Source organism: Pempheris klunzingeri, chromosome 7 (assembly GCF_042242105.1).
Source record: "Pempheris klunzingeri isolate RE-2024b chromosome 7, fPemKlu1.hap1, whole genome shotgun sequence".
Lineage (NCBI taxonomy): Eukaryota > Metazoa > Chordata > Actinopteri > Acropomatiformes > Pempheridae > Pempheris > Pempheris klunzingeri.
Window position 1 is genome coordinate 18,341,120 of NC_092018.1, and position 22,607 is coordinate 18,363,726.

At 41.6% G+C, this 22,607-nt stretch overlaps 3 protein-coding genes across 3 annotated transcripts; 1 reads left to right on the forward strand and 2 right to left on the reverse strand.

Annotated features, from left to right (window-relative positions):
- The first annotated feature begins 88 nt into the window (after positions 1-88).
- poc5 (POC5 centriolar protein homolog (Chlamydomonas)) lies at positions 89-8,448 on the forward strand. The gene is made up of 13 exons (XM_070833757.1): positions 89-159; positions 1,090-1,173; positions 1,563-1,716; positions 2,381-2,488; positions 2,651-2,838; positions 4,245-4,421; positions 4,779-4,883; positions 5,596-5,775; positions 6,197-6,374; positions 7,174-7,298; positions 7,429-7,530; positions 7,722-7,892; positions 7,992-8,448. The coding sequence occupies exons 2-13, from the start codon at positions 1,090-1,092 to the stop codon at positions 8,124-8,126; spliced, it is 1,707 nt and encodes a 568-aa protein (XP_070689858.1). The 5' UTR covers positions 89-159; the 3' UTR covers positions 8,127-8,448.
- A 152-nt stretch (positions 8,449-8,600) lies between these two features.
- ankdd1b (ankyrin repeat and death domain containing 1B) lies at positions 8,601-13,486 on the reverse strand. The gene is made up of 15 exons (XM_070833758.1): positions 13,312-13,486; positions 12,832-12,932; positions 12,589-12,687; positions 12,376-12,474; positions 11,908-12,012; positions 11,696-11,797; positions 11,428-11,526; positions 10,914-11,012; positions 10,623-10,721; positions 10,311-10,409; positions 10,122-10,220; positions 9,823-9,918; positions 9,276-9,477; positions 8,853-8,984; positions 8,601-8,732 (listed from the first exon to the last, which is right to left on the reverse strand). Exons 1-15 carry the CDS (start codon positions 13,484-13,486, stop codon positions 8,677-8,679), a joined length of 1,662 nt encoding a protein of 553 aa, XP_070689859.1. The 3' UTR covers positions 8,601-8,676.
- A 695-nt stretch (positions 13,487-14,181) lies between these two features.
- On the reverse strand, positions 14,182-21,329 carry polk (polymerase (DNA directed) kappa). Its single transcript, XM_070833799.1, has 15 exons — positions 21,261-21,329; positions 20,969-21,098; positions 20,578-20,697; positions 20,281-20,433; positions 19,865-19,996; positions 19,598-19,748; positions 19,196-19,405; positions 18,722-18,846; positions 18,328-18,494; positions 18,198-18,230; positions 17,976-18,072; positions 17,025-17,196; positions 15,833-16,885; positions 14,990-15,038; positions 14,182-14,872 (listed from the first exon to the last, which is right to left on the reverse strand). Exons 2-15 carry the CDS (start codon positions 21,095-21,097, stop codon positions 14,791-14,793), a joined length of 2,673 nt encoding a protein of 890 aa, XP_070689900.1. The 5' UTR covers position 21,098; positions 21,261-21,329; the 3' UTR covers positions 14,182-14,790.
- Positions 21,330-22,607: the final 1,278 nt, after the last annotated feature.

Sequence of the window (22,607 nt, forward strand, 5' to 3'; positions counted from 1 at the left end):
ACACCGCAGCCAATCAGAGACGAGTTTGCAAGGTGCTGAGGGAAAGTAGCCAATCACAGCGTCTGTTGTTTAAGAGTCGGTCCGTTTGAAACGGCAGAGCAAGCACTTTCCAACTGACGGAATAAGAAGGGCAATAGCCTGCATAGAAATATAAAACAGGTAAAAAAAACTTTCGAAAGCACTGTTATTGTATATCTGTCTGCGTAGGTACGTTGTAATTTACTCCTAGAGACGGTAAAACAGCACGACTTGCCTCTTCGAAGAGAGTGTTTTTCGGCTTTGCAGCCAAAACGGAAGCGTGTGATTTTGTTTTTACACACGCAACGCTAAGGATAGCAGTGACTGTAGAGAAAGTTACACTGGCATATTCCTATTTTACAGCCTGTCTGTAGGGTCTGGCGTGGTGTGCTTTGCTAAAAAAATGTACGAGTTAGCGAATTTGTTTTTCGCCTATTAAAGAACCAGTGTTACATTGTAATGTTAGCTGCTGTTTGCATGTTTTGCGATGTATGAACAGATATGTTTTTGTGGGTTTTGTGGTACAGTACATGGTTATGACCACTTTCATGCAGCTTCTCTGTTATATATTATTATACAATATCTTTGCTACCGAGTTTAGTCTGTATATACAGCATCAAGGTCATTAATTTGTCATTTTTTTAACTCAGGGTTGCATAATTAAATGTAAGTTGGAGCCCCTTCATGCTACACACATAGAACATACACAAATATTTAACCTTAAAATAGAATAAGATGAAATGAAAGATGAAATTATACACCGAGAAAAGTAGCTTGCAGCTTTTAACAGTATTGCTTCATCATTATCTGAACAAGTATAACAGTTGGTACTAAACTACCATGTGCAAAAGACAGTAAGTCTGTTGCATAAAACCCTGACTACCATAAGTGTCCTATGGTCCATTAAGAATCAAATATTTCAAGTTAATATACTCAGCATTCAGTTTAAAGTACGTTTTACAACATTTCACTTACATGTGAGGCACACTTGTGGCCTGACATCGCTATCTTGTGCTGTTGGTAGTGTTTCCTTAAACTAACACCATTCCCACTATGCATATTTCTGTCTAGATGTCGTCAGACGAGGAGGAACCAACCAGTCCTGTTCTGCCCAAGGACTCTGATCCGGGCAGCTCCGTCTCCTCTGAGCTTCAGGTGATTTAAAAAAAAACACACAATTAATGTGCCTGTATGTACTGGTGACTTCGCTCAGATCTGAGGCCACATTGTGGCGCACATCTCCAGAGTGCAGTTGGGACTGCGAATGTTTGCAACAGCCAATTTCAATAGCAACTTTCACCATCAACACATGTTTCACATCCCAGTAAGTGATTCACATGATATTGTTAAACTGGGAACTGGGAAACACCTGTTTATTTGTGTTGCTTGCCCTAATGGACTTACTGGAAAACTGTATATAGCAGTCAGGGACGTAAACACCCTAAGCTTGTTTGACAAAAACAAGTTGAATTTTTCTGAAAAAAAGATCAATAGACACTCGAGCCCACTGGTGTTTTTTCCCCCCACTGTTTATGGATCAACAGGATGAATATGAGGAGCTCCTCCGCTATGCTGTGGTCACCCCTAAGCTTCAGACACTCACCAGTGCTCACTTGCAGCAGCTGTGCAACCCACATCTGTCTGCAGAGGGCTGGACTCCCCAGAGAAAAGCTGACATAAAATCACAGCGCCCAGCAGGTATCTTGGCTTCCTTTCACTAAGTCTTTTTGACAGAAACACAACTTGAGCTCTAACAGACACTGCCCCCGTCAAATGATCAGCTGTCAAAAAGGATTTGGCCTCACAACATGGAAAAAACGAAAGTGTGTGTTTATCGGCTTCACATTTTAGGCGTGTAAACCAGTCTAGTCAAGATTCACATGATAGCAGTCTGTCAGATTGAACCCCCTATCTCTTTCCCCTATGATACCCACATCTTAAACAGTCCATCAGTTTCCCCCTCCCCCACCCAGCTCCTGCTCCAGCTCCAGCTGTATCTCTCGCTGGAGGTTTAGTGCTTTAACTGTCATGGAGTAGTGCACAGGGATGTAGGAAGCAGACGGCCGATTGGTAATGATCTCCTGGCACTCTGCCCGTGCTGCTCTTTAGAGTGCTGGCTTTCTCTTCCCCCTGCAGGATTTAATTAAGATATTGACATAAATGCATTCCTGGACGAGGAGTCGTGCTCTTCTTATTCAGCATTCTTGCCATCACCTTTTCTGTTCTTAAAATGTCTCTTGTTTTCTGACTTTTTATAGACTTTATAGGTGAACATTTATTTTAGCAACATTCCCTTTTTATGTATTTTCCATTGTGTTTCTCTCTTTGACGTTCTTTCCTCGCCTCTCCTGTCTCGTGTCAGATACTGCCACTGAAACTAAAGATGGGAGGCATTCCAGCAGGAATGTGAGATTATTCCCACCCTCTCCCATGATTGTTGAGCCCCGCACACACTCAAGAGCCTCTCAAGGTTGGTTTAAATTGAATTAAAAAAAGAGTGAGATCTGATATCTAAGTGAATATTAATTTACCTTAATCTCTAATAATCTTAAAAATACAAAGGCCATCTAGTTGCAATTTTATCTAACTGTTTAGTCTGTCTGTGTTTCTTTCTTTTTTGTTTTCGTTCCAGTTGAGGACATGGCAGGTCGGTCATCTGGCAGGGCGTCAGCGCTCTCAGACAGGTTACAGGTGGCGTCTGATAGGTCCAGGGCAAACAGCCCAGACCCCTTCGAGTCTGCTGTGACAGAGATGTTTATCTCAGAGGAGAATATAAGAAAGATGGAGAACATTGTGGACACATGGAGCAACAACCTGAAGGTTAGTCTGCTTCATTTTACTGTAGACTCTGTTTCCACAATCCATCAATTTAATGGCTTGTATTTGCTGTCTGCTAGAGAGCTGACCATAGATAATGTCATATGACTATAAATAGGACTGACATAGCTGAATAATAACTACTTTCATTTATACAGTATGCAATAAGATAATAGCAGTGCTGTGTTTTGAGCTTCAGCATTTTATGGAAAAATAGACCCAAACTGGCAGTTTTGTTCCTGAAAAACTGAAATGATGAAACTGAATTTCTGATTTGCTGAGGAAAATATGTATTGTAATCATGATTAAGAGTTTTGTCATATATGTGGTACAATGTCAACAGAGCATTAATTGGCAAATTAGGCCGTTTCTAACATACAAATTTTAGCATGTTTACAAAACCTAAAGTAGTGTGTGGTGGAAGATTCCAAAATATAGTTATCCTAAATCCTAAAAATTACCTTAGAGTTCATGTTTATGCCACTGACACTGTATTTTTCAGATCACATATAATTATCAAAATGCATGCTGTGCACGTACAAGCAACTGAAATCTACTTTATGGGTTTATATACTGACATTTTCCATACAGTCTAACTGAAATGGATTCAATGCAACAAATACTGTGGACAGAGTTCATAGGCGATAGTGAGGAAGAGGTCAGAGATTATAAAGGGAATGTAAAGTGTTGGAGTCTTATGAAGGCTCATTGAGCAGGATGACAGCTCTCCTCTTTATGGCATCAGTGACCTTTTTAATGGTGTCTGTGATTTTGGAGAAGGTGAGTACCTGGTGTCCTTCCTGCCCTTTTCATTCATGGAGGGCAGACAACAACCAATCACCTGCTGGGCAGAGCTCATAAAAGAGTAGATTTTGACTTGGAAAAAGCCAGTGAAGAACCATTGACTGTAGTATGAGACGTGGAGACTCCTTTAGGGCTCTTGACTGATAGAATTGTTTCCTTGCGAGCCTCTGTTGTTGCAAGAAGAACCTTCCAAATAAGTCAAACGTTGTCACATTTCTTGGTGTTGATTATGTTTCACCCTGTAGAAATTTAGCCGAGGTCACAATGTAGCCATTGAAAGATAAATGGGTGCATTGGTGGTTGCGTGTGGTAGTCGGTGGTTTTAGACCTGTGAATGTGCTGAATGAGTTGTATGTCCATAAAATGTCACTTCACATCAGAACCGCAAACCAAATCCTATACCACAGATCTGTTTGATGTCACCAGAAATTAATCCAACAAGACTAGAGCTGAGATTTGTCACGTTCCTACATTTTGTAATTCCTGTGACTGACAAAAAACTCTGACGCACCTGTTTATCTGAAGATATGTTTACATATGTCCATATTTACTAAAGTTGTATAATGAACACACTGTGATTGTCCTGCCCTCTACTCCCTCATTAGTCAAATGTACTGACCGAGCTCAGGAAGTGGAAGCTGACGTTCAAGGAGCAGCACAAGCTGGAGATGAGAAAAGAGAGGGAGAGGTATGCAGCCCAGACAGCTGGCCTGAAGTCAGAGCTAGACAGTCTGAAGGGGCTGCTACACACCTATGAGACTTCCAGCCAGAGAAAAGATGAGGTGACTATATGTTTATTTCTTTGCTTTCCCCAGTAAATTGTGTTCTGGTTGGTTGGACATGGATTAAGTACCAGACGGAGATTTAAATTCTAGTTACTTTCTATTATTTAGAATGTTTACTGTATTAAATGAACGCTGTAACAATGCTTTTAAACCCCTAATGGGGAAACTTTTTTTCCACACACGCACACGCTGATGGTGGGGCACCTCGGTGCAGGTGCAGTACATTTTCCACGTGAACTGGCACCTCTCCAGCTACTAGTGGTCTGTGCTGGATTAAAACCAGCCGCCCTCCAGTTCCCAAGCCAAGTCCCTATGGACTGAGCTACTATCCTATTGTGATGTGTCCTCTCTCAGGTGATTGTGAACCTGAGCCAGGTGTTGGACAGACAAAAAGAAAAGATTGAAAAGATGAGGGCCTTCACCAACTGGAGAATCCAACACACTGTGGCCAAAGAAGAGGTACACCGGTGACGTTGTGGTGTTTCCCATAAGTTAGAAAACTATTCACTGGCTTTTGTATGGATTGCAAAAATTAACTCCCTTCTTGACAGGATAAATTTCATTGCCTGTTTAATGCACGGAGCACATTTACATGATCCTTTACACGGTGTCTGTGTTTGCATATTGTTTGTTTACTGGTATCTAGACATATTTCTTTAAATCATCAGTTTCACTCATTACTTTTGACTCAGTCACATAGTATAATTTATGTATTTTCATATATGTATATTTTTTAGTAATGCATATAAAATTACTGGTAGTGAATGTATCTCAACATTGCTAGATTACTTTCAGTGCAGCTTAATGTTTTATGCAAACGATCAGCACACGTTACATGCGCATGCCTTGTTTTTGAACAAATATTTCCTCTTACAACATGTACACATGTGAAATTTTGCCAGTGCCCTGATTAACAGTCCTCTTTCTGCTCATACTGCATATCAAGTGAACAAGCGCATGAAATATCAACGAGTTTCTTTTTTTTTTCTTTTAACAAAATTGCTGTTTCAATTTCTTTGAAATATAAAATTTGTTGGATGATAATTTTTGTCTAAATCCCCACACAGAAAAGTGTACCACAAGGGAAAATGTACTGCACCTGCAAAAGAATCAATTGTGGGTGTAATTATTTTCTTGTGAATATTTTCATGGTCTTGTGGTTCCCGGCCAGGCTTATGCTGCTCAAGCAGCACAGAGGCACTACAATTTGCAGCTGAAGAAGAAGGTGTGGTTTGGCTGGCACTCTCTGATCCAGAAACACTGGAAGGTCAAGGTGGAGCGGGCTTGCCGTACAAGGGCTGAAGAGGTCTGCACCCGCATGTCTTCAGAGTATGAGACCAAACTGGCAGAGGTAAATAAGGAAGGACCTGCATATGAAACAGCGCGTTACTACTTCAGTGAGGTATTTTACCAAAGGAATCACAGCAGTCTGTAGTCAGTAAGATGCATTGTACATTCACAGAGCTGAGTCGTGAAGCAGACTCAATGCACCACTGGTTACCATCATTTAGTAATTACATGGGTACATGTATTTTTAAAGGTCTAGTCTGTGAATTGTAATACATTTGAACAATAGATTGCATTAAAAACAATGTAGAGCAAGTATGTAGATAGAGACAGTGTGACAGGAAGCAACAAAGAAATAGGAGGAGTGAAACACAAAGACCTAAGGCTGAAAGCAAGAAAAAGAACAAAATCCAATGATGTTGTCAGTATTAGATAAATGAATAAAGATAGCAATTCTGTCTGTACTCTGCTACCTGTCTTTGCAGCACTGTGAGGCCATAGAGAAGGCCCAGGCAGAGATTCAGAGACTACGACTAGAGCGAGAACGCTATGAGGAATCTATGAAGAAAGCCTTCATGAGGGGAGTTTGTGCTCTCAACATAGAGGCTCTCGGAATGTTCCACACGACAGACGGACGTCCAGAGCAACCCCCAGTTCATGATGGTCTGTAACAAAATGACCACACAAACCTATTTTATAGCGTGTTCATATTTTTAAACAACTTGCACATTAAAACTTGAGTTATCCCAATCACAAGTCATGTGATTACAAAAATAGACCCCTGCTCTATACAACAAACCATAAAGGTATTGTTAGCCTCGCCTCGGCGCTGTATTGATTCAAGGCTGCTATCAAGAAAGAAAAGACAGAGACACCATTTCTCCGAAAGAGCGCAGCCACATACTATTGACAGTTGTGTGGATTTATGAATGAGCCGAGTGGACGGGGTCTTTGTCCCTTTTGTTCTTTGTTCTTGAAGTCATTCACTTGCTCATCTAATGGATATGCTGAGTGCTGACTGAGGGGTACTTTGGACAGGATACATAACTTTGATGTGACACTGAAAGATTGGCTGGAAAAATTCAATCGTCCTATGCAACCTTTATTAAATCATGTTATTACTGTCATTTAGAAGTATTCTGACAAGCAAAGCTACAAGAAACCTGGAGCCTACAAAAGGTGCAACAGGTCAACAGTGCTTAGGTTCACAGAGCATTTGAATGAGTAGGCCCCTGTTTTTAAAACTGTTCAACCAAAAGGAGATATCAAACCTGTAGGCTTTTCATTCACAGGATACCACTTATTGATATTTCCTAATCAGCTGATTAGGATAGACTCAGAACATTTGTAAATTCCGGTCCAACACTCATCTTTAAAATGAGTGATTTTCTGTAATTATTACAAATTTATAACAAGAATATATTGTGCCAGAGCCTCAATCAATATTTTTTCCTTTCTGTAGATATCCCCCCCCCCCAGGATGAGCCTACAATGGCTCAACTTCAACCATATCCTACCTCTTCCACACGGTACAGCCCAGTCCACTTTGACCGTGCGGACCCTTCCCACAACGAAGTAGAGGATATGGTGAGACACTGACAATTATTACTAAATACTATTACTAACTACTATGTACAAGTTCTCTCTGTACTCTCTCTGTGCTCTCTGACACACTTCCTGTAAATCCCACTCCTGTTCCTGATTCCCTTTTCCTCAGGTGGGATCTGGTGCCCCGATGTCCAGGGCAGAGGTATTCCCTCCCACCACAGTGGTGCACAGCTCACTCCCACTTGGGGCCACTGCAAGTTCCCACAAACAGGTTAGCATTAGACATATTCATCTATTGACTCTGGCACAAGGGGCTTACAAGTAGTGACGATGCCCAGCTTCACGACAGCTACTCGTAATTTTATCATTGAATAAATGCTTAGTGGATTAGTTTAGTCAAAGATAAGTCTCTATTACACTAACCACATTTATACATGATGTCCAAAACATGTGTTGTTTCAGGTCAGTGGTCGTGTTGTCACAGCCAGTCAACAAAAACCTTCAAAGACGGTCACAGCTCGCATCACTGCTCATTCTGACGTTGCTAAGGCTGCACGCAGCAACCTCCAGGTGATGGGTGTGGCTCCGCCCATGAGCTCTGTTATAGTTGAACGCCATCATCCTGTCACACAGGTATGGGCATGGATCACCAGTGTTACTTGTGTACCTTTCATCGCGTGAAACTGAAATATGACATGGACATTTTCTTTTGTTTAATTTTCATTCTTTCAGCTCACTGTCGGTCAAGCCACGGCTGCCAAGTTTCCTCGATCCGCCCAACAGGGCACCAGCTCCACCGGAGGCAAAAGCTCCTCCAGGACGCACACCAGCACGTGCCATGTACACGCCATCAAAGTCGTTGACTGATCACACACGCATATCTCTCAGAAAGTGTTCTCACCTAGTCTAGATTTAAAATTTGACAAACCCTGTGCAACAATCCTAGAAATAGTTACTGTGGCATGAGTTTCAAGTCCATTTATTTTGAGATCTTGGAATGAATTTGCCTTTGCTCTCTACATTTGAAGTGAATGTTTGATTCCTGAGCAATAGGATTTTTCTCAGGAAAGTTCTACATAGACACAGGTGTTTAGAACAGTGCATGTAAATGTTTTTAATCATCACCAGCTGGACAGAGTTTAGAATAGCAAAATTAACATTTATTTCTGTAAAAAAGTTTGACTTTAAATTATGCACAGGTGAGACTGTACTGTAATGCATTATTGATATTTTAATTTGAGACGGACCGTCCAACAACACAGGTTGTTAACTTTACTAAACCAAAGCCATATGTTAACGATCTGACGCACAATTTTATTTTTGAAATAAATTATTTTACTGCTAACGTCCTGTACAGATGAGTAGTTGGAAATTATGTTGTTTCATTTTGTTGGTCCATATGTTGCAGTGTTCATCCTCATGAAATGCTGCAGGTCTTAGTGCTTGTACTCTCTGCCTCTGTCCGAATCTTATCTGTGAGACAAAAGAACATTTTCTGTAATAAAATTTTGGCACATATCCCCAGGCAGCAGAGCTACGTGTTTATAGATTCCTCAGTATATTTGTTCTGAGTAAAATGTTAACTGAATGTACCTGCAGCTTTCCTGTTCCCCGTGAGGATGAGGCACTGGTAGAGTTCTTTAGCAGGACTCCTCTGAGCCAACTCTTCCCCGTGGAGCCAGATCAGCAGCATCCTGTTACCGTGCTCTTGATAGCTGTGCTGACCTGTGGTCAAACACACAGCACTATGCAGTCAGGAAAACAATTCAGCTAGTAAAAATATCCTAAAGACTGCCCCTGTGCAATGGAAGATAAAATAGACTGGCTGTTTTATTTTTTCTGTTTTAAAAAATAAAGTTATTCAAGGATATTCTTTTTCATTGCCAGATTTTCCTTGCAGGTTCAGGGATTTCAACTTTGTAACATTTTTGCAACAAGAGGCTTAAGTCTGTAGTATGTCAGAGAATTGCCAAATGCTCAGTCAAAAGCCTGTCCAGTCAGCGTGAGCTGTTGCACCTGTCCACTGCTCCTCAATGGCCGACACTTGCTCCTTAGTGAAGCTCCAGTGTTCTGCCAGTCTTTTCCAGTCCCCTGGTTTCAGGAGCTCGTACGCCAGGCGCCAGGCTATCGAACGTAGCTGCTTGGTCTCAGAGCGGTGGTCGAGTTTAAACGTCAGAGGGTACTCGTTGTGAACACTCTCATTAAGCTCAGGGTTGGCCTGAAAGGGCAATTAAATCACATCAACAGATTGATAAAGGCCACAAGCTACAGAGAGGGCAGGGCCATGGGAAGAGATTATTGGAAAGACACTCACATGATTAGCAATATGAATGCCAGAATTAAACATTTTGAAAATCAAGAAGGGAAGGGAATCAGGCCTACCTGTAATTAAATTGATGGTAAATTGGGTGTCAAATGTTCCTGGGGTGGGGGCAACTAATCTAATCTAGTTTGTGACGTTAGGAAATGAATCATTTGTGATGAATGTAATTATTCATTATGTGGTTTCAGCAGTGGATGAAAGCACACATGATAACAGTAAAAGTTAAAGGTATCATCTCACCGTCTTCCAGGCGTAGTATCTTTCAGCTTTGATGATCATGTCCACAATAATCACCTCATCTGCTCTGACTGCCACACCCAGAGCGGTCTTACCCTGCTACTCCGAATTCAACATGTACAACAGAATACACAAACTTTAATTAGAGCTGTGAGCTATCAAAATTGGAATAAGAGTTATAATGTATCATGCTGCTGTTATGGATTAAATTAGAACCACATATGGGTTTTTGATCTGACTAGACGGATTAAGTCCTCATAAAGCGTGAAAAAAGGAGCATAATTTAACGTGAGAATTTGTACCCTGTCCTGGAGTGTCAGATCCAGCCCGGCTTTGAGAAGCATTTCCACAACTTCTATTCTGGACAGCTCTGCAGCAAGATGCATAGCAGTCTGGGACCTCTAACAGTTTATAGCACAAGACAGGGGAGTACATTGCAGCAAACTTTTTCTCAAAAATACTTTGGCTAATATCTGATTTTACTGTGTTACCTTATCGGTGACATTGATGTCGCAGCCAGCGTTCAGTAGAGAATGGATGACAGGGATGTGACTGTTCTTCACTGCCAGGTGGAGCGGAGCATCTAGGTGCTGAGAGTAAAAATATCCTGATGCACAACGTGAGCCCAAAAAAGTGAACTGTTAGCTTAGAAGAAAAATATGTGAAGTTCAGTGATATGCTTCCAGGCAGCGTGTCAATCAGCAGCACAGCTGATGTGTGTGTGTGTGTGTGTGTGTGATCTGTGTTGCCTCCAAACTTTCCCGAAGGAGTGTACCACTGCCACCTTGCTCGTGTCTGCTTACCTGATTCTTAAAGTCTGTATGAGCTTTGTACTCTAGGAGGAGCTGGGCAAGAGACGTGTCTCCTCTTTCTGCAACTGGATGCAGAGCACTGCATTTGTCCTACAAGACAGGCAAGAGATGGAGGCTTAGCTGTACGTCTAGCATCAGTACAAAAAACATTATTTACCACTTTAAGTTTGATGCTGCCTGAGGGATAAACCCCATTGAAATATTTCACAGCAAGGAACCAATAACCACAGGGTACCAGGTCAGTGATTTTAACGCTTAAGTCGGTGTCGTGCCCTGTGTTACCGTTGTGAGGAAGTTGGGGTCACAGCCAGCCTGCAGCAGGGCTAGAACACATTCTTCCTGACCGTTGTCTGCAGCCTGGTACAGAGCTGTCTCACCATCCTGCAACACAGAGGACGCATCAAATTAATAAAATGGTGGTGCTTTATAACCATAACAGAAGCAGTTAATTCTTTCTAGGTGGACCACAATTATAAAGATGAGTTTTCTGGGGAGTCTGTTTGACATTTTCAATTGTTAAAGGTAACGGGTAACGGCTGTCATCGTAATTCAGATGATCCCAGTCAGAATATTTGATCAGAAGCACCAATTGAATCTTATCAAGTATAACCTTCCAGCCAGAGCTGAAGTCTAAACCAGAGCAGAGTTTGCCTTGTTATATGATAGTAGCCAGTACATGTTTGATATATCTTAAATAATCCAAAGTGGAGCCACCATCCAGCAGTGGATTAGCCACTGAGTACACACTGTCACAAACCAAGCCGTGATAGAGAGGATGTTTACACTGATTGTCTACCATATTGACTTCATCCCGAGTATCAAAGCGCTGCAGCAGCAGTTGGACGGCATCCAAGTGGTTGTTCCTGGCAGCTAAGTGCAGGGGCGTGTCCCCTCTCTGGCAGAAGGGAGGGAGGGAAGCGACCAGAATCAAAGAGTGTTTGACTTTGAGCTTTCTTGCAGGTGTGACACGCAAATGTGTACTCAGACAAGCGTTTGCATAAAAACACGCACAGTATGTATGTTTGTACACAGACCAAAAGACACAAAATGAAGTCTAGACACACCTTGTTGGGCTTCATGGTGGCCATGTTGTATTGATCCATCAGCATTTCTAACATTTGAACGCACCCATGCTCTGCCGCCAATGCAAATGCCTGGTGTCCTGACTGGAATAGAAGAATTGATTCATTTACCGCATGTGCTTTGGTAGTCCTACACGATTTGCCAAGACAGTGAATTAAACAGACGTAAAATAAGAATTGAAATAAGCAGATACCTCGTCATCTTTGTCTAGTTCTTTCATCTGCAGGTCGTCAATAATATACTCTAAAATTTCAGTGTGGTTGTTGATAGCAGCACAGTGCATGATGTTCAGTCCCTCCTGAGGTGGCAAAAGCAAGTTTATAATTTAGAAAACATTTTCTCTGTAATCAAGCAGTGTGAAGTTGAAGTATCCAATGTTTTGAGGGATTCGACTTGAGTCACATTCAGAAACAAAAGGATATTCAACAAGAAGAACAAAAAACATCTGTAGTGAGGCTTGTAACGAGACAAGCATACTAATGTTGGGTTCAAAATCCAGGAAGATGAAAATTAGTCAACACATGCCTCAGGAGCAGGAGGAGGAGGAGCAGGAGGAGGAGGAGATGCTGTATAAAATAAAAAGACAAATGGCCCAGTTTCTGGGTATTTTTCTCTGCCAGTTACTGAGAAACAGTAGGACAAAACTCTTCTTGCTCTTTACCGTGTTTTCAACCTTCTGCTCAGCTCCAGCCCGCACTAACAATTTCAGGATGTCCAAACTGCCAAACCAGGCAGCCAGATGAATGGGTGTCACGCCATACTGTCAGGCACAGGACACACAACAGAAAGATGTGATTACCAAAAAAAAAAAAACATTACATAAGCTGCTATGGCTAAAGTTTTTCCTACATGCAGACATTTCAAACCCTCTCACCTTGTCTTTTGGGTCCACCTTAACCCTGCGCTGTAGAAGAAACTGCACAGCTTCCATGTTTTTGCCAGCTACTGCGTAGTGAAGGGCAGTCCTATTATGCTGAGGCACACAATAATCAGTAAAATGTCCTTTCAATATAGGTTTTTAAAAAGTCCCAGAAAGTACCAGCCTTTGTCTGTTTATTTATCTTTTACAAGTCACTATACTGAGATGCAGATAGAGGACTTCTGCTTTTACACCCACCACATTCTTCGCATTGACATTCAGCCCTTTTCCAAGAGTCTTCATCGTCTCCACATCGTTTTTCTTAGCTGCATCCATAAACTGCTTCTCTGCGTCAAGCACTGCACAACACAGCAGACAGAGCATTTGACATATGGCTATTTATATATGTAATATTTAATAGAATTAACAGCATTTACAGGGCTCTATGAATCCAGATGATGTGTGAGCCATCTACAACGGCATTTGAGTCAACAGGAGCATACTGTAAGGTAAACCAAGACGAGTGTGTGTCTGCTTTAGGTTTCAGCCTTGAGCAAATACAGTGTGTTTCTTGGAAAGAAAACTATCACGCTCTGGGAATCCATGATGAATAACTAATGATTAACTCCAGCTTTCACAGTACAAAATCATGTCCCATAATCTCAATGTTCTGTAAAGCCATTTTCTATGTATTTAACTTTTCCACCTTTTTCTCAGTTTGTCGTTGTGCGTACTCACACATCTCTTTGTTATCAAAGCCGTTGTCCGTATCTTTGTCCGAATGCTTGTTCAGTATGAAGTCAGCGAACCCCTGCACAGTCTCAGGTCTCGTCCACTTTCGAGGGTCCAAATTCTCCTTCTTAGGACAGTGCTTCTTGACCATTGTCCTCAAAGCCAAAACTTTCCTCTCCATTAAGAATCTATTTAAATAACCCCTTTGTGTAACCAAGGTGGGCTTGGTTCAGTTTACACTTAGAGCACTAAAAGCAGATCAAACAAAACACCCGAAAAACCTGAAAACACCTGAGAAAAACTAAAATATCCTGTTTTACCCGATTTCGTATAGATCCTGTCCTCAAATAGTGAACAGCGAGCTTCAAACTGGAAGTGTACTCCCACTATGTTTTGAAATGCTCCAGGACTGATCCATGTTTACTTTACCAGCTCACACCCTCGAGTGAGTTCTGATAGAAAGAGAGAATATTTAACATCTAACACTTCACTCTTAAGTGACTCTTCAGCAGCATGCATATGGCTTCATTTATAGCACGCTTTGACTGATATGTCGACACCATACCAAGTGTGTCTAAACTTACACAGTTTCACAGTTCACAGTTTCTGTGAACACGGTGCAATGTTTACAAAGGATTAATATAAAGCTCTCATAGTAGTTTCACAGTTGTGTTTGACTAGATGCGATGCAGGCTTTTGCCACCGGCCACTGTGCAGTTTCACCTGGAGCACGTGTTTTTCTCACAAAGTCAGGACTAAAACCAACAACACTCCGGTCATAAACTTACTTTAAACCAGTCTAATTCTGTGTGTTTTATCAGTAAACCCAACCCTTTTTTTGATTCTGATCAATAGAGAATTACAAAACTGTCATCATTAGCCAGTGGAACAGAAATTTATTTCAACTTCAATTTACTCGATAGAAGGATTCTCTTATCTTCATTATTAGCATATACAGAATATATCATTGAAAAACACACAATAATAAATACAATGGGAAATCAATGAAAATACCTGAATAAAACAGCTTTATGAAGATAAATTGAAAAAGTAACACTGGTGCCGAAGCATGTAATAAATATCTCCATGATCCATTTAGCATAAAGCTTTTCTTCATCAAGACAAAATGAGCAATGGAACTGGCATTGACAGACAACAGGCTCATAAATATTATCATTAATTAAATATATAATTGTTAAACAGAATTTGTCTTTGTCGTCTTTAATTTCTTGTCTATTGTATGGCTTATAAAAAGCAAATAAGGCATATAGTGCAAACTCTTAGCTTCTTACAGTAGTGGTCTTAATTACAACTTTAATTTAAGAAGTTTGATATGAAGTTTTGATTTTGTCTGCAGTGACTGTGAGGGAGTGTGAGCCATGGAGTCTGTAGCATGACTAAAATGACGAAAAAGGCAGGAGGGGCCAGATGCTTCTACTTTCCAGTAGCAAACTTCATGAGGATGAACGCTGTTGTGCACGACTGTCACCTGAAGAACTTGTCGATGGTGTTATGAGGAACAAGGCCTTTAGCCTTTTTAGAAGGAGGAAAGGAATCCGGGTCCCATCTAAAAGTCATGAAATTTAAAAAAGAAGGACAAAAATGTTTCATTTGACCTACAGTACATGGAATATGTTGTGATGATGCGTCGACATTTTGCAGCAACAATCTGTACAATCATCACCTTTTGGTTTTGCCTTTGCTTGTTTGTGTTGGCAGGAGACGACCTCCGTCTGCAAATAGAAACAGGCGCTCATGAACATGGATAGAAAAAAGAAAAAACAATCCTCCATCGTTATCTCTTCAGACGAAAAAATGACATCCACTGAGGAGGCACACAATTGCGGCACCTCTTCAGGGATATAAAGACTGCAATTTCCAAGGCAGGCTTGTTTAAGCAGAAACCAGGGCGCAGTTCATTGTGGGAAACGAACAGGTGAGAAAGCGATTTAGTCATTTCCAAGACCAGGGCAAAGGAAGCCCCACGGGCTGAAATGAGATGTCTTTTCTCTGTAGGAATCGATACAAACTTCTCACCCGATGTCACTGTCAGTAAATAACAAGGTCATAGGCCACCAGCATTCTCCCAAATAGACATTCCATCTGTTAACTCCACAGATGTTATACGGCCTCAGTTTATAGACGTTTACAGGATTGTATCTGCCATCAGCAGAGATGCATACATTCCCAGAACGTAGATCCACGTAGGAATCACTGACACCTTAAACCCCAAAATGCAAATTAATAATTAAAGTGGCTATAATCAATATTTTTACCTGATTGATTAGCTGTCCAGCCCACAACTTTACTGTTTTGGTTCTCTCTCATCATATTTTCAGCAAAAAAAACATTTTAAAAAAGCCACTGTACGCTACCTACTCAGCACCAACTTGTTTCTGCTGCACCCAAGTGGCTGAAAAAAAAAAGCAGCTACTGCAGGTCAAATGAAACACAATGAAACAAAATCACATGGGATGGGGTTCCTGTTAAGTGAGGAAAAACAACCTTATTTAACACACACACTCACCTACGACCTTGCTATTTGTAACTGAGGGTGGATTTATGGGAGATGATTCCCCCAGCTCATGAAGGACCTCCTGGTTCAGGCACAGGTCAACGTGATGGTTGAAGATAACAAGGTTATCGCTGTCTTGTGTCAGCTGACATATTGGGCAGATGAGGACGGGGCCGCCGTCATCATTACACGGCCGAGGCTCTCGCAAAGTCACGGTTTTCTTGCCACCGCTGATCGACAAAACCGTTTGAATCGAATCGTCTTTCAACCTGTGTCGGACTTCTTGAGGATCATCTTCGTTCGCCTCCAGCTCTTCAACATTCTTTGCTTTCTTTCCTTCAGATTCACACTCCTCCCTCCGATTTCCCACCACTTCACAGTCTTTGCGGCCGTTCTCTTGGTCCAAATCTGACTCCGTGTCAGAAATTGTGATTCGGTTTGGCTTTCTAGAGGCATCACTGAGACATTGGTCTATATGTCTGTTGAAGACATTCAAATCAGTCGACTGCACCTGGCTGAAACACACCGGGCAGGTGAGGCTCTCTGACACTGTGCCACCACAGCCTGATGTGGATGCATGGGCCTCGACTGGGGAAACAAAATCATTTTCGGAGAGATCTGAGGCTGTACAGGTACTCTTGTGCCCTTTCGTTGATGACTCTACACCCTTTTGAGTATATGTGCCTGTGGAAGTAACCACAGAAGCGTTCTCCGCATGTCCTTCCACTGGTGTGTTTGCATTTCCTGCCTGCAGCTGCAGTCTTTTGGCACGAGCCCTTTGGAAGAAAGACTGCTGGGGTTTCTCACCAAGCTGGCTCCCCTCTAACCCCCTCTGCTTACTCCACCTGGGAACTTCCTCTTCTCTCTGGCACATCTGCGTCTGAGGATGGCAAACAAGGGCCGCGGCTTGGAGGGAGTGACTGGAGAGGTCTTCTTTCTCCAGCTTTGTATGTGTTCCTTGGGAAGAGCCACTGGGGTCTGTCTTGCCTGGCTGAAGAAAGCCAATGATGCTCTTCTGCAGGGGCTTTTTATCATTCGAACTGACAAACGCAGAGATTCGAACACCTACGAGCACAAACACAAATTATCTGGAGAAAACCTCAAAATGTCTTATTTCCACATGCAGGGTGTCACAGATCATTTAGATTTATTTCAAGCTACTTATATTAATTGGTATGTCAGTTACATTGCTTTATCTAATTACCCATGAGTCTCAGTCTGAGTGGCTGGGGGCTTTCATTGTCAATTTCCGTTTTCAGTAGGTCCTTAGCAACAGCATATATCTCATCCACTGTGGCGACAGCACACGGCAGCGTCAGTGCCCTGGTTTTCACCTCAAAGTTCACGTTCTTGATCTTCAGTGTTACTGTTTTACCCTTCAGGAAGACATGAAGTAAATATACAGGTAAATTCACATGAGAAAAAACAGTTAAGGTCATTCCTTTCTGCTAAAAACGTCTTAATTATAAGCATAATCAATAACACTGTATGGATGGGCCATAAATAGAAGAGAGATGGAAATCCGTGTAATCTGTCATATCATTGATTGATTTGTCAGAATGCATTTTGGGAGAAACACGCCACAAAGCGCTTTCATAGTAATGTGATCATCTCCTAGGGAGACATTTCCGAGGCTGATAGTAGCCCCTGCTGTCTCCTTAATGGCCCTCCATTTGCTCCAGCTATCAAGGCCACATCGGGACCCAGGCAGGGGGTGATGGTCGTGCCAAGCCATGCGGTCCTTCCTCTATCGATTCGAAAAAGGAATGAACAGATTGAAGTAATTACATGAGGTTCGGTTTTGGAGTCAGGGCATTTCTAGGAAAGCTGAGAATAAGACAGTATTTCTTTTTTTTTTTTTTTTCTTAACCAAAATAACATTTTTCTTTCAATCCATTTGTGGTGTCTTGTGGTGTCCATTTCTGTCCAAATGCCCCCCAGTGGTTGCTTTATGTTGCATCTTTTTGCTCAGTCAGACACAATCAGGAAGCACGTTAAAGCAAGATTCATCCATGCAATGTCACAGCAGTTATAAAATGAAAACTATAAACTTATAATTTAACTTCATTTGTAGGTTGGTTTAACCAAGACAGGTAGCCAAAGATGTTTCGAAGACAACTTAAAGGTACATAATAATGAAACCCTCACTGATTACCTTCAGACCTTGTTTCTTCATGTCTTCTGCTAAGTCTTCACAGAGCTCCCTGCAGAAAGACAACTGCTCCTCAGCTTTGCTCAGTTCTTTAAATGTCCTGTGAAGATTAAGTGCCAAAAAAGAGTGGGATGGAGAGAAAATGAGGATGACACACACACACACACACAAAAAAACAATCACTTCAACAAAGTAAGTGTCTAATTATGATTCATTTAAACTTACCTTTCAGTGCTCATGCTTTTTCTTTCTTCATGTCTGTATAAAAGCAAAGACAGTATTATCTCTTCTCTCTGAACTAGACTGTTTACTATAATTAGTTGTGTTGTGTTTTATCACATAAACAGTGAAGTACCTCGGTATGTATGTAGAGCTCAGACCCAGGGAAACCTGCATGAAATGATGCCAGGCTGTCTCCGAGAACAACAAGGACAGCAATGCCATCTGCTGGCCAAGATCGGAACAGCTGGTGATGCCCAGAGCGTTTAGCATCTTCTCGCTCACTTTCCCTATGCCAGAAACCTGGACAGATATACACAAACACTTTTACTGCCTTTAAATATTGATATAGAGTTTCTTTCAACTACCATTCCCCGGTCTGCAGCACATCATTAGTCTCTTAACACCACATCTGTTAGCCTTTCATGATACAAAAACTCGTGACTACATTCTAACATCATTCCATAATTATTCACCGACTCCACCACAAGGCTCTGTTTAGGTTTTAGCCTGAGCGATGTGTACTGTACTTTGCGAACTGGGAGATTCTGGATGAAGTCCATGACTGCCTCTCTACTGGATGGGAGTCTGTATTGGCCGTTGGGCTTGTTCTTGTCACTGCACACTTTGGCAAGCATCATATTTGGAGCAATTCCTGGAGGAGTAATTGAGCGTGTTTGTAAATGAATGGCTGGTAAAAACAAACACATAATATTGATCGTAATTCTAAACAAAATGTGCAAATCATTATTATTGCTTGGCAGTTTTGTTTTGTAAAGAGTTAATTATACTTGACGTAGAGCTGCCTGCCCCCTCATACTTTTAAAAATTTTGCTTGTATTCAGAAAGTAGGGAGGAGGAAGAGGGGAATAGAAATCTCTGGCAGGATGCAGACACAATCCACGACCCAGAGGATTGAAACACTTAGCTGACTCTCCTATGAAAACTCAAATCAAAAAGCAACATGTTTGACAATACCATGGCACACATGTTTTTCCCCTCACCTGCACTGGCAGTCAGCATGGTCTTCTGCTCAATGCGGAAGCGCATCTCTCTAACAGCCTCCTCAACAGACTTCCCAAACACCTCGAACGCACCGACACCATCAGAGCCCGGCAAGCAGGGAGAGGAGCTCGGGGTGTCATCAAACAGGACCGGAGAGAGGTCCTCCACCTCAGGCACTGCCTCCTGGGGAAGCTCAACTTGCTCTTCACCTTTACAGATTTACAGAATATCATTCCACACAGTAACCAGATGGATTTCAAGTGTACAGTGGCAATTCATAGCAGAATTTTTTCGTGTTATGTTCTCACGTCTACAGTAAATGTGGCAAAAGCTGCAGTTGCAGTAAAAACAACACAGCACACCATAAAATCATTCTACATTTCTGTATAACTAAGTCCTGCCTGTAGCGGTGCTGCCGGTGCGCAAGCGATGTGTTCGTAAGGAATCTGGCCAGCTCTGCCTCTGTCCCAGGTGGTCTGTAAAATCCAGATAGGCTTCATCCAGGCTCATTGGCTGGAAATGAGGGTCATAGTCTGCAAAAATCTCCCGGATCTAAAAGACAGATACAAATTCATGAGCACCTGTTGCCCCACAAAAGGGCCGCGTAGCATCTGCAAGTTTATGTTTGCATTTATATCTCCATGTGTGTGCTCCGCCATCATTCTTACCTCCTCACTTACAGCTCTGTATTTATCAAAGTTGGTTGGAACAATAATTAAGTTGGGGCACAGTTTCTTTGCAATGAAGCCAGGCATAGCGGCTCGCACCCCGTACTTCCTGGCATGGTAGTTAGATGTTGACTGAAAAAGAAAGGGTGAGAGCTAAATGAAAAACTTTTAGATATAAAAGCCAATTTGCATTTAAGATAAGATAAGAAGTTTGTGATGATCTGTATCACAGAAAGTTACCAGTAACCTAATGCATACATTTTAACTATTACTTACGCTAAAATCTTTGGTGGGCATACTCTGTACTATCTGTTATGTGCAGCATCTGATGCATGAACACAACTAGCAAATGCATTAATAATCTTAGACATTACTGTCCTAATTGTGTTCATTTTGCAGATAATATTTTAACCTACCAGCATGCTCATGGATCCGACAGCCATGGGCTTGTCCTTCAGCTCAGGACAGTCTCTCATCTCCACAGCAGCGTAGAAAGCGTCCATGTCTACATGTACAATCACACGGCTTAGATCGCGACTCCTCTCCAGCTCGGTGGCCAGTTTTTCCACCTATGATGAGAAATTTAAGTTTCGTGATATTTGGAAATGTAGCCTTTTCATTTAATAGCGTACGTATATGCATATGTGTTTTTGAGTGACCTCTAAAAAGAAACCGATGCCAACCATACCCAGTTAAATCGAGAAATGTCTGACCTGAGCTTGTGCTTTCTTTAACTGTTGATCTGTGGTCCGTGCCTTTTGTAGCATCATTTTCTCAATACGCTGGTTAACCTGCTGCTCTCTCTTCAGCTCATTCTCATAAAACCTGGATCCCTGCAGGGAAATGACATGGACAATAATGAGTTACAGATTCTGTAGCACAGCTATAATAAAAAGCTGCAATAGCACATCTATTTTTAGGGCTGTATGTCATTACACTGGGGATACGGGACTTTAACACAAGGCTGAACTCACAGCCAGTAACTATAGTAACTTGTTCTCTCTAATATATCACTTAACTTAGTTAGGATTCTTCTAACATGAGGGAGAAAATGTTACACATGAATGCAGCGAGAATGCATGTATGGAAGATTTTAGTATCTACCTTGGATGACTCCATGATGATCTTGTTGATCTTGTCCCTGTCAAGACCCTCCATGCCAGCCTTGTTGTCATTGAGGGCCATTCTGGAGAGGAAGCCCTCTGCTTTAGTGGATGCAACGCCATTCTCCATCCTGAAGGATTTTTGATGGGAAAACAGTCTAATTTATTTCGACTTCGACTTCTACTACAGTTAGTTGATAAACCTTGAGATGTTGTAGCCGTGATTCCCATTATGTTTGCGCCTTTTCTGCCTAAATCACATAAATTCTCAGCCACGTAATTCAGCAACTTACCTTTCCACTCTCAACAGGAACAATCGCTTTGAATCCTAATCGCTCCGCTGTCTAAATGTTCATGTCTACGTTTATTTTTTGAAAACAGTGGAGCTAATGGTTTTGGCGGCACTTCCGCGTACATGCGTCATCGCCGGAAGAGGCGGGGCTTCCCTTGTTTCAATAATTTCATTAAAGGAAGCTTTATTTTTCTGAAAAGGTATTTGAGATCAGATTTCACCATGAAGAGAATCTTTACGGTATGTTCACCCCTTACAAATACACCAAATAATATATACCAGTATGAAAATGTGATTAAGTTAATATTAAGTGTTTCTTTTAGATGTTTGGAGTCCCGGAAAGCATAAACATTAAACGAAATCTATGAAGATACTTTTTTGGCTGATGTCAGGTACTATTAAGAAATTGTCCTGGTGCCCCACAGTGGTAATAGTCACAGCATATTCTTGTCATTAGTTTATTATTGCTAATACAAGATATTTGTTAGTTATTTCTTTATGGACTTAATGGATTAAAGAATGGTGTTTTTGTCTCATATGAAGTGGACATCATGAACCTTATAGACTACCATCATATCACACTACAGGAAATGACAGCGAATAAAACTAAACTCTGAAATATTCACTCAGAAAATTAACGTTTCTAAACTGTTTTTTTTTTTTAAACTTTAAATCAGTTTTAACTTCAAACTCACTTTTATTGCATTTGTGCCATATTTCTTTATTCTGAAAATATACTGCAGCCTATGGCAAGATTTAAGTAAGCGTTAAGTCAGCCAAACTAAAACCCCACTTCCGGGTAAAAAAAAAAAATTGTAAATGTGTGTATTTGTGGAGAGAACCAATTGAAACAATACTGGCCCCACTGACCTGATTTTGGTGCAGTTTGTGTTGCACTAAAAAATGTAATGCTTTTAGTTTGAGGGCTAGTATGTGTGTGTGTGTGTGTGTGTGTGTGTGTGTGTGTGTGTGTGAGTGTGTGTGTGTGTGTGTGAGTGTGTGACTTCCGGTCCTGTGTGGGTGTGTTTAGCTTGACGCCGCTGTCTTTAAGGTACACAGTAAAGCGTGGCTGCTGCTCCTCCCCCCGACCTGAATGAAGACAGGCTAGTCAGCCCTCCGCTAGTGCTAACTAAACTGCGGAACTACAGCAGCGGTGCAGCCCGAGGCTCGTCATTTGTAGCTGGAAGTTGAGGTACAGCCATAACACGAAGGCCTTCATTATCGATCCCTCCTTTGAGCAGGTTATCGACCGCAGCTAAGGTAGCTAACGAGACCAGTCACAAGTTTGTTGATAAGTTAATGCTAGCCAGTTGCGTCGTTTGACAGCTAACGCTAACTAGCTAGTCTC

What these genes read in the sequence shown, in the direction of transcription:
- ankdd1b (XM_070833758.1), bottom strand. Translation starts at nt 13,486, where the DNA reads ATGGAGAGGAAAGTTTTGGCTTTGAGGACAATGGTCAAGAAGCACTGT. An exon ending in AACTAGACAAAGATGACGAG is followed by an intron (nt 11,798 to 11,907) that starts GTATCTGCTTAT and finishes CTTCTATTCCAG; the next exon opens with TCAGGACACCAGGCATTTGC. An exon ending in GATACTACGCCTGGAAGACG is followed by an intron (nt 9,478 to 9,822) that starts GTGAGATGATAC and finishes TTGCCCTTTCAG; the next exon opens with GCCAACCCTGAGCTTAATGA.
- poc5 (XM_070833757.1), top strand. Translation starts at nt 1,090, where the DNA reads ATGTCGTCAGACGAGGAGGAACCAACCAGTCCTGTTCTGCCCAAGGAC. An exon ending in CATGGAGCAACAACCTGAAG is followed by an intron (nt 2,839 to 4,244) that starts GTTAGTCTGCTT and finishes CTCCCTCATTAG; the next exon opens with TCAAATGTACTGACCGAGCT. An exon ending in ACACTGTGGCCAAAGAAGAG is followed by an intron (nt 4,884 to 5,595) that starts GTACACCGGTGA and finishes GTTCCCGGCCAG; the next exon opens with GCTTATGCTGCTCAAGCAGC.
- polk (XM_070833799.1), bottom strand. Translation starts at nt 21,097, where the DNA reads ATGGAGAATGGCGTTGCATCCACTAAAGCAGAGGGCTTCCTCTCCAGA. An exon ending in TCGGATCCATGAGCATGCTG is followed by an intron (nt 19,997 to 20,280) that starts GTAGGTTAAAAT and finishes TTTCTTTTTCAG; the next exon opens with TCAACATCTAACTACCATGC. An exon ending in CATGCTGACTGCCAGTGCAG is followed by an intron (nt 18,847 to 19,195) that starts GTGAGGGGAAAA and finishes TTACTCCTCCAG; the next exon opens with GAATTGCTCCAAATATGATG.